The sequence below is a fragment of the Phalaenopsis equestris genome, unplaced genomic scaffold, assembly GCF_001263595.1.
Source record: "Phalaenopsis equestris unplaced genomic scaffold, ASM126359v1 Scaffold000039, whole genome shotgun sequence".
In the NCBI taxonomy this organism is placed as follows: domain Eukaryota; kingdom Viridiplantae; phylum Streptophyta; class Magnoliopsida; order Asparagales; family Orchidaceae; genus Phalaenopsis; species Phalaenopsis equestris.
Window position 1 is genome coordinate 24872 of NW_018164481.1, and position 11649 is coordinate 36520.

Consider the following 11649-nt stretch of genomic DNA (forward strand, 5'->3'; position numbering starts at 1 on the left):
CGACTTGAGCTCGGCTCGTTTACAGCCCAATCTTAGACAGGCCTGAGGTATCAAGAGGCTGCTTCAAAATATTTCTCACCTTGAATCATACACTCAAAACACTCATTGAAATGTTATATACTTCAAAATAATTCTCACCTTGATCAAACACTCAAAACACCCAATTGAAATGTTATATGTTTAAAATCCCTCCAATCAAATATCCAGTAATAAAAGTTTGTACATTTGAAACGAGTTGGTGTCGTCATCTTGTAGTTCTTTATTCGTTTTGGTGAAGTTTAGTTAATGTATATGAAGTAAAAAAGCTACCATCTTGCAGTTCTGTATTCATCATTATTAGGTCCAATTTATTCAGATGGAGTTAAAAGGCCTCGCTTTGAATGCATGCCATACTGTCTGCAAACTAGCATACTTGTTAATGCGGCTCATATTTAATTGGTGGAAATGAATTGTTATTGAACTGCCATTTTGGAAGTGTCTTTTTTCTGAGAATTAACTTGCGTTCATTTACCATTAAGTGTCATAACGTCATACTCAAATGTCAAAAGAAATTGTCTTTACTAAGTGCTATATTGCATTACATATGAATTCGTTCTTTTATGATAATCTCTTATTTTTATTTCAGTTGAACTGAGTGTTGCTTTTACATTCACTAATGAATGTAATATACCAGTTGTTTATAATCTTGACCATGGAGAATCATCTACTCTTCTTGGGGCATCTTAATACAATTGGAGTCTGCTGCAAATTCAAATTGTTTTTCTCAATTAAATCTTGTATGACGTCAATATGCTGTACTCTTAAAGGAAGGAAAAAGATATTCACCCTAATTTCGGGCAGTCCTCATGCAGTTCATTAATTTTCTGTTGTGGAGGGCTTAACTCAAGACAGATTGATATTGGGCTACCAGAATTGGCAGAAGTAGATCCTCCTCTGCATCCTTTAGTTGCATTAACCTGACAAACAATTCTTATGTCATGCAACAAATAAAATATGAGCTTCAATGCTATCAACATCGTTTACATTTTACTGGCTTTGAAATTTATTGCTATTTAGTGGTTGGTTTGATCTTTGATGAATACCTTTTTGTTTAATTCCATATTTTCTTGGCGACAAAGGTTTAGCATTTTACAGAGTTCCATTTTTTCTCGATGCATGAGGGCAATCTGCAAAAAAATAAAAAAATAAAAAAAATGTAAAAAGAAAAAATGAAAAAGTATTGCAGATTGCAGAATAATCTGACATGTTTAATCAGATTTGTGCGAACTACCTTCTGATTTAGTTCTTGAACTTCATTGATTAAAATTTGTTCCTACAAAAGAGATCAAAACATTATAAAAATAATTGAAATCAGGGATAAACTGGGCATAATTTGACATGTTGGATCTAAAGACCTTCTTTTGCTGGATCGCATGGAGACTTGTTTCTAGCTGGTTCTCTAAGTTTTGTAGTTCTTTGATACTCAGCCCGTTAATATCTTCTCCCATCAGCTGCCTGTTATGATTGACAAGGATGTCACCACATCTCATAGCATAAGCTGTTTATTTGACATTCTTTTTGATTAACTGCAATTGATTTGATCCATACGGTGAGCTTTTTAGTATTGCTTTTTGCAGTGCCTCATATCTTCCTACAAAGTATGTTTTTCTGTTGGTTATAATGTTAAGCTGTGTGATAACGGTTGTGCTGCTTCTAACACATATATTTTGGGTTGGACAGTTCAAGAATTTGACGTCAGAACATATAATCAACAGAGTTTTAGCCTAATTGGAGCACATTATTGACTTGTGGTTTTACAAAATTCATCATGTATAGGTAGGCAGAGCCTAATGACCTTTAACTATTAGGGCATGTTATGCCCTTAATGTATATGCTCTCCTTTGATGTTTTTATGTGTGTAATGCCCGATAATAAAAGATTTTAATAAATATTCTCATTCTCATCGCTTTCTCCTCTTCGACCCTATATTAGAGGTGTGAGTCAAGCCGACTCATGAGCTGGCTTGATAAGTGGCTCGTGAATTGATAACGGTTGTGCTGCTTCTAACACATATTTTGGGTTGGAAAGTTCAAGAATTTGACGTCAGAACATATAATCAACAGAGTTTTAGCCTAATTGGACCACATTATTGACTTGAGTGGTTTTAAAAATTCATCATGTATAGGTAGGCAGAGCATAATGACCTTTAACTATTAGGGCATGTTATGCCCTTAATGATTATGCGCTCCTTTGATAATTTTAGGTGTGTAATGCCCGATAATAAAAGATTTTAATAAATATTCTCATTCTCATCGCTTTCTCCTCTTCGACTCTATATTAGAGGTGTGAGTCAAGCCGACTCGTGAGCTGGCTTGATAAGTGGCTCGTGAATTGAGCTCAATAAGCTAACAACACAGCTCAAGCTAGCCCCAATTCAACTTATTAGCTCGTGAGCTGGCTCGTTTAAAAAATATAAATATAAATTATACTCAAAATATATTAAATTTAAAGATTTCAAATATATTTAAAAAATATTTTATATATTTTATATTGAGTAATTTCTTATTATTTCTTTACTAATTGCTAATTATATTTGTCATTTTATTGTAACACTATCTTAAATTAATATTATTTTCCCTTTTTTATAATAAAAAAGTCGGCTTGTGAGTCGATCACGAACTCGTAGACTTAAGCTTGATCTCGAACTCAATAAAATTAGTCCAGCTCAATTTCAAGTTAAGGGTGGGTCGAACTCGACTTGACTCGACTAGTTTACAACCCTATTCTATATAATGCTCGAGGGTAATTTCCCCTGGGTCCTATCATCAATCTCGACAAATCTCTGCTAAAGTCAACACTTTTCTTGTTGTTTCTATTCCCGGGAAAGTTTCGACAGGTGTCTCCTTGGTGGCATGGTTAGGATTTGGATATGTGAGAGTCAGAGAGGGTATGGGAATGAGAACGATTTTTTTTTTTTTTGGGAGTGTGGAGATAGGTATGAGTTATGACGGATGCTTGAAACCTCTAGGATATGACTATGGTGAGCCTAGCTTTGATGCCAAATGATACCGAACGGAATGATAATATTACTGTTGGAATTAAAAGGGGTGTTAGAAACAAAGACACTTGAGAACAGGAAAACAACAACCTAAACACCAAACCCCTTAGGGGGAGGTTCAAAGGTGGTAGGCAATGTGTTGAGATAGTGGAAATTGAAAGTTGTAGGTGGTAGAGGTCTAGCGGCACGAGGGGAAGATTTGTCTTGCGGTTGGATAGCAAGAAGGCGAGGATTGGTAGGGGCGTTATCAAGCAATAAATGGGTTGTTAGGGGCGACAACAACAAGTTAGGATGTTAAAGGGTGCCACAACAAATGGTAAGTGGATTTGCAAGGGCTACAACAAGCAACGGACCGTTGGAGGTTGCGACAACAAGAGGAGAGGTGAGAGAGGGAAGAAGACGAGTAGATAATCACCACCTTGGAGCAAGATACAGTCGGAGCACCACCTATCATTGTATACAACTCCAACAAGGGAAAAATACACCAATGATAGAAAATTTGAAGCAAAACAATATTGACTTAAAAACATAATAAATAACATACGCGTAGTCCTAGAGTAAATTCGAGTGGGCCCCGCTCCAAATAAGAGAGAAACTTGCGCAAGGAAGAACCCTAGGTTCGTTTCCCGCTTAGACTGAGCCGATCTGCATGCAGCAATTGCCTTGCCCATGCGAGCATTGGCGCTTCCGCATCAAGAAATGAAAGGAAAGTTTAAACAAGAAGGCGCTTGAGTCAACAAGCAATTTGTTTAATATAAAGGAGAGATGAAACGTTATTTCTCCAAGTGAGTAGAAGTAAAAGCCTCTGGCACACATAACGACGGAGGTAGTCCAAAATTTCATCCTGGCTAACCTGATTTGCTGATACGAATTACCCTCGTCATAGTTACAGATAATGTGACCCAGTTCGCCGGTAAAAGAGTTTAAGATTTCTGTAAAAGTTAAGGGAACAACCTCAAATTTGCTTCTGTATAAAGCCCTCGAACTAACAGACAAACGAAGACTACAAACAAATCATAATAAATTTGCTAAGGAAAAATGTATAATGAGCAAAGGGAAATTGGGCAGACCTAATCTCTTCGGTACTTTGGGCAATCCAAACAACACCGTCTGCATCCACCGGAAAGACCCTCTTTATGTTGTCCCATGGAATGGAAACCATGTTACCGGTCAAATACAACAATCATAACCAGATGGTACACTTCGCCTCAGCTATCGACGAGGAAGATCTAGGAGTGTGGCGCAAATGGCGGAGGAGTCAGACTGACTCTAGATCTTGCCAAGGAGAATTAAGCCAACACAGCACTCCAACAAGAAGAGGTTTAGCAAAGGATAGCCAAATATTTTAACAAACACGTAGACGAAGAGAAGTTTGCCCTAGGCTACCTGGTGCTGAAGAAGTCTGTCCTCGACGCTAGGAGGCAAGCTATCGGGAAACTGGATCAAACCTGGAATGACCCCTACATCATCCACTAAAAAGTTGTAACTGAAGCATACAGACTGAAGAGATTTGCAGGGAACGACATCCCTCGAACTTGGAGTGGTGACGAGCTAAAGTAATTCCTTCCTTAAAGTTATTCCTACTTGTAGAAGAAATACTGTCATAATTGTTTTGTATAACCCTTCTTATCTTTGAAAAACACAATATAAAAAAGTGTTTTTTTTATATTCATTACATCTAAAAATTTGAGATTTCACATATTAAATATTGATAATAGTACTTCCTCTGATTGTTTTTATACTCGAGAAACTGACAGAGTTACACTTGGGGAACTGATGCAATTATACTTGGGGAACTGAGACAGTTATATTTAGAGAATTGACGCTATTATGTTAGAAAATATGTTCCGTGAGTGCTTATAAACTTATCAATCCTTGCAAAGATCGTTAAGTTGCCTATGGGACGTATCTCAATTTCTTCTACAGCAACGATCAAATGTGACGCATACAATGAATTCTACTTTATACTGCATGCTTGTCTTCTCTCTCTACACCAAGTTGTTGAACCTTTTTCATCTGTCTTTGAGCTGATATGGCACAAACCCAACTCCTCCCAACTGACCATTATATTGGGTTTGTCCCGTAGCTTATCCTGACAGTACCCATGCCACCACTTTTCAGCTTTTCCATCTAGTATAGACGTAGTGAATGAATTATTTTAGCTGAGCACATCATAATATATATTATCTTCACAATTTGCATCAATCAATTTTCTGTTTCAATCAAATCTTTTGTTCCCTTAAACAATGGTGGACTCAAATCTTTGAATATCTTCAAGTACTTATCTATAACAACTGTATCACTTATGTTAGGCTGTGATCTCGATTTTAAAATCAGTTGAGTCATCAAAGCCATCATCTGGGCCAGGACATTCGCACTTCTATGCCTAAATGGTTATAATTATTAATTTGAGTTAACTTAAATTTTTAATTTTTTTATTATTAAATTTTTTTAATTATCCTATTGGTTCTTTCGTCAAGATCTCATTAATTAATCCTAAATACTGGCTTTAATACTACTTTTGTCACGACCCGGTGAGAACTAAGTTTATATATGTATTTTCTATAAATAATATTTTACAGATGAAAGAGGCAATAAAAAAAATAAATTATGACAACATAATTAAATTTATCTTGTAACTTGTCCGCGTCTTCTATAAATATTTTTATTTCTATCAATCATATTTTATTCACTTAAGCAAACCTGTAATATTAGTTTATAACAACAATAAGCTAAACAAAGCTAGTGAATGCTCATCCTCTTATAGTACAATAATATAAATAAAAAAGATACAATGCACATGCTAGTTAAGTTTATAGTAAATCAGAATAAAACATATGATCACTTAGGTGTTATCAATGTGTTTTATTATATCAATAATATTTTTATATTATTTTTTATCTGTACTACTGTCAGAAAAGCACCAAGTAAAAATTATTTCAATTAAGGCACTTCAATATCATTGTTTTTTTCCATTTAGGTGCACGGGTCCCTTAGCTTTCCCCTCGCTAGTGCCATAAATAGACGACTTCATCATAGTCTGTCATGTATATCGAAACAGTTAATAGAAACATATAATCATAGTCAGTTATGCATATAGAAGCACTATAAATATATAATTAATGTGCACATCGCATTCATTTTAATATATTATTTATTGCATACATAAATGCATGATATCAAACAGCTACAAACATTTATAAAAATGCGACCGTTAAAAAAATAACATATAAATCAAAATAAAACTTGTACAACTATCAGTATCTACTAATGATAAATAGTTGAGACTTTTTGAAGATGTTTTAGAATTTGCAACCAACACTATTCAAGGGTATTAAAGGATCAATATAAGATGAAAACTGACTATTGAGAATAGAAAATATTTTGAATCATATATTTAATTCGTGAAGGAAATAATATATTTATTCGGGTGATAGGTAGTTGGATTTGTATTGGATAGCGAAGCTAAAAGACGGTAACCAGAGCAGTGTCAAGACAGGTTGAGAAATATACCAAATGGGTTGGTTAATTGAGATTTTGTGGAGATATTAGAGATTGACGTGCCCCATTATTGACGGAGGCAGGTGCAGAATAAATTTATTAGATTGGTGCAAGAGAAGATATTAGTCATGTAATATGAGATAGAATTTACAACATTATCTAAAAATGCACCATAGCTGGTATCATCTACATAGGAGAAATGATAGAATTTCTTGTTTGGTTTGAATGATTCAATTAGATTTCGATTGAGGATTATTTAGTGTTCTTGATAAGGGTTTGGTCAGTGGTGATTAATTTTCAATTCATTCAAAAATATAGAGAGAGGCACAAGAGAAAGAACTCGGAAGAGGTGGCATCAAACTTTCATTGTGGAGGATTTAATAGGAGTAAACAAAATTACATGCCAATGGATTTGATAGATTGGCAGTAGCACTACAAACGATTATGCTAAGTGTAAGAAGCTACAACTGGTGAGTGCTTATTTGGCTCTGTGGTTTGTTATTTATGTTGATTGCGTGGACATCATATGAGAAACTGTCCCAATTTTACTCAAAGATCCACACAAATTGCTAACTCAGGAAGGCATCATACTCAGAGGAGTTTTCAAGATTGATCTATTATCAGAAATGGTCCACAAAAGATTAAACTTTGGCGTAGTAACTCATACGGAGCAAGCACGATAGAACATTCGACAATGGATTTATGCCTTAACCCATCAAGGGCCCAAACATTCTATTACTATTGATGCAGATGCTGATAAAATTTAATGAGTTTTATGTTATTTCACGTCATTTGGGTGTTCTTTTAGTTATCATGTGTTGAGTGTTGTTCTAGTTATGCTATCCTATTTTAAATATTGGGTGTTGTTCTAATTATATTATCCTGGTTCATATAGCAGGTGTTATTTTAGTTATGATGTTTTGTATTAGAGGAAAGATGGCGATCTAATCTTGTGAGTAGGTGTTTTTTTTACTAAGTTAGATTTACAATTGCTACTAATTTTAATGTTAAATATTTCCTATAACATGAGTAACAAAATTTAAACTATTTCATGGTGATTTTGGGTTAGGAAAAATTCACACTATAAATGTCTTAGGAAATATAAATTTTGAGAATGAAATTTTTATAAGATGAAGATTATAACGACCTATAACAATAAAAAAAAATGATAGTTTGATTCAACAAGGATGATGAAGACGTAGGGGAAGAAAGGGATGTGAAGAAGAAACAATAAGATGAGGGAGACAACAAGCAATTTTATTATAATAAAGGAGAGGCGAAACAAATAAAAAATGTTGAATTTATCGGGTGAGAAATGAGAGCACAAAACCAAATGGTGTAAGAGAAGAAGGTGAGGCAAAGAAGGTGAAGGGGAACTACATGCATGAGTAGTGAGAATATGTTTGTACATGGTGATGGGCGTGGGCATGACAAGATCATAACAGAGAGAAAGAGATTAAGTAGAACATAGGGGGCAAACAAGAAGTTGTTGGAGTGGCTCGTCGGACCGAGCGAGTGATCGTGTGAGTGAATCTTGACTAAGATGAGTTGGTGAAAGGTGGGAGCTTGTGCGAGAACAAATAGAGAAGGTTGAATTTATCTGGTGAGAAATGAGAGCACAAAATCAAATGGTATAAGAGAAGAAGGTGAGGCAAAGAAGGTGAAGGGGAACTACATGCATGAGTAGTGAGAATATGTCTGTGCATGGTGACGGGCGCGGGCATGACGAGATCATAACAGAGAGAAAGAGATGAAGTAGAACATAGGGGGGAACAAGAAGTTGTTGGAGTGGCACGCCGGACCGAGCGAGTGATCGTGTGAGTGAATCTTGACTAAGATGAGTTGGTAAAAGGTGGGAGCTTGTGCGCAAACACATTTTGCAGGTAGGTCAAATAGAGGCGAACGATTAAAATGAGCAGTAAGGTTTAGTGCATAGAGCAGTTGTGTGGATGTAGTGTACTCGAAATCGAGATGAACATAAATTTAAAATAACAATATTATTTAAGATGAGTTAAATTATAGATTGCAAGAAAAAAATAATTTAAATTTTGAAAGGAAATTATAATACTGCATTATAAAAAAATTTGAAAGGTAAAAATTAGAAATTTGTTTATAAGTTATAATATTATGTTACAAAATGATTTCATAAAGGAAAGTTAATTGTGGTCCTATGTATTAAATTAAAACAAATGATTTATGATATTAAGTATAAAATAGAAGGAAAATTTTAAACAAACTTTTCAGGATTCAATAAATGATTACAATTAGTTGGATAAATACAACTACAACAACAAAGTCTTAATCCCACTACGTGGGCTCGACTACATGAATCCTTTTTCTCCATTGCATTCTATTTAGTGTGTCATATTTTCATTTAGTTCTAATAAATTAAAATCATTTTTTATACAATATGCCCAAGTCTTCCTAGGTCTACCTCTGCCTTTCTTAACATAAGTTGGATCTAAAATGATTACAATTAGTTGGATAAATGCAACTACAACAACAAAGTCTTCATCCCACTACGTGGGCTCGACTACATGAATCCTTTTTCTCCATTGTGTTCTATTTAGTGCGTCATATTTTCATTTAGTTCTAATAAATTAAAATCATTTTTTATACAATATGCCCAAGTCTTCCTAGGTCTACCTCTGCCTTTCTTAACATAAGTCGAATCTAAAATATATACACTCCTAATCAGATCATCAGATGGTCGACATTTAATGTGACCAAACCATATAAGATAACTTTCTCTAATTTTGTCCATCACTGGAGCTACACCAACCCTATCGCGGATGGGAAAAACAAAAATTTGATAATCATTTCGCATTTTGACTCTATGTGTAAAGCCACTCATCAACCTAATCATTCTATCTCGGCAACATTTAACTTAGTAGTATGCTTCTCTCTTAAAGGCCAACATTCAACGCCATAAAGCATTGCAGGTCTCACCACTGAAGCATTCCTCCACTTCAACCAACCAACTTGAATTTTGCTATTAACATCCTTAGCTATATCACCATCGCTTTGAACAACATACCCGAGATATTTAAATTGTTCACACATTTTAATAATTTGCTCACTCAAATTTACACTTCTGTCACTAGAGCTACTACTACTAAAATTACATTCCATGTATTCAGTTTTAGTTACTAAATGAAGGCCTTTAGGCTCCAACGTAGACCTTCATAATTCAAGTTTTTCTTGGGCTTTTTCTCTCGTCTTACCTACGAGAAGAATTTCATCTGCAAAAAGCATACACCAAGGTACATCCTCCTGTAAATGTCTAGTAAAACCATTCATAACTAAAGCAAAAAGATATGGGCTTAAAGTCGATCCCTGATGAAATCCAACATAAATAGAAAAATAATTGGTCAATCCTCCTTCATTTCGAACACAACAACTCTAGTATACATATCTTTAATGACTTCATATCAACACCTTCCTTCTCAAGAACTCTCCAAAGGATATCTCTTGGAACATTATCGTAAGCTTTTCTAAATGAATAAAAATAAAATATAGATCCTCCTTATTATCTCTGAACTTCTCCATCAAACCTCTCAATAAATGTATAGCTTCCGTAGTAGACCTGCCAGTCATAAATCCAAATAGTTGGATAGATAGAAAAGGAAAAAATTAAGTAAATATAATGCACAGGTGTTTTATTTTTCGGCTAGAGGCACAAAATAGTGATTTTGTAGATTCAACAAACATGATAAAAGAAGTAAATATATTTCACAGGTGTTCTATTCTTCGGTTAGAGGCACTTATAAAAGCACTTATCTTGTTGACGCAACAAAAAAGATAAAAGCAAGTTGAATATTGAAGTTGTAATTCAGTCATTAATGAAGATTTAGCAGGATTCTAATCAGTCGAACTGTGCAATTGAAAAATGTATATTTTTTCGAAAGGTTATTCTTATATGAAGAGTTCCTTTTGTTTTCTTTTTATGGAGTGGCAAGCTTTCAGTTACCTGAAAATAAATATTTTATACATGTTGTTGAGCACTTCTGTTATTAAACTACTAGTCATTAAGGCTTCTCTATTCATTTTATTATAGAAATTAATGAGTTTCTGCAGTATTTTTTTGTCTATTAAAAGCTTTTGAAGATAGAACTGGTAAATTAATTATCCATCAATAATTATATTTGTTAAAGTTTACATTGTTGTAGTTATTATAGAAAACATAGCTAAAAAGATTAATCTTAGTTATAAATTTAGTTAGCAGCTGTAATTATTGACTTATAAATTTTGTTCTTCCTTGCTTATCTTCACCACTCATTATCAAAGTCAACAGAATTTTTTATTTCCTTTTAAGTTTCTTTATAATTGTTGGTTAAATAGCTGAATTTATGAACACTTTTGTAGTTTGATTTTGCTGAGACATAATCTGAAGTATAATTTTGATATTCCATGTTGTTGCATTCTAATGTGTGGTAGTTTTGCCAGAACATTGTCTCGTTGTTTATTTTATGAGTCATTAACTAAATATAGTGTTCTCTAAGCTGTTGGCTTATTATATTCTAGCACTTCATCTTTTTGGCACAAAACAGAACCAATACATTACATATTGGAAAAGCCCAAAATAGTCATCTTGATTATTCATATGTGACCAATTTAAACTTAAAGTATCACATTTCTCCAATTTAGTTCTTTGATTATAAAAATCTGATCCAAAATAGATTTTTAGGGATTAAAATGGATCACTTTTATGTAGTTGAGTGATTAAAGTGAGATTAATTTTGTATCCTAGTTTTAATCCATTTCAACCGGAGGACCATTTTTTATGGTTGATGGATTGAATTGGAGAAATGTGATTGATGCGGGAGCTTTTTTCCCGCAGAGTTCTCTCCTGGTATTTTAGCTGGTATAGTACCACAAGAGACGGAGTCGGGCTGCCGAAACAATCACGGTTTCTTTTCTTATTCTTTCTTTCTTATTTTCCTTCGTTCCATTTTAGTCCACTGTATACGTGTATTACGGTTTGGATTAATAATTTTTTGTGTGCTTTGTACCGAGACAACCATCTGCATCTTTTCTTCCCTTCGAAAACTGTATCTTGATTTCCAGGCGGTGCTTCGGCTGTATCTTAGTCTTCAGGTGGTGTTTATCTT

At 34.2% G+C, this 11649-nt stretch overlaps 1 protein-coding gene across 2 annotated transcripts in view; it reads right to left on the reverse strand.

Annotated features, from left to right (window-relative positions):
• Nucleotides 1–541: 541 nt before the first annotated feature.
• The window catches only part of LOC110019037 (MADS-box transcription factor 23-like), a 76926-nt gene continuing 65818 nt past the window's right edge, over nt 542–11649 (reverse strand). The window contains exons 4-8 of one of the 2 annotated variants that reach the window (XM_020716559.1): nt 1395–1494; nt 1271–1312; nt 1083–1166; nt 826–956; nt 542–738 (exon numbers count right to left, since the gene is read on the reverse strand). In XM_020716559.1, the coding sequence (XP_020572218.1) occupies nt 723–738; nt 826–956; nt 1083–1166; nt 1271–1312; nt 1395–1494 (373 nt within the window). In that variant the 3' untranslated portion in view covers nt 542–722. Of the gene's footprint in view, nt 742–825; nt 957–1082; nt 1167–1270; nt 1313–1394; nt 1495–11649 lie in introns of both variants that reach the window. The other variant, XM_020716558.1, reaches the window with a different exon arrangement.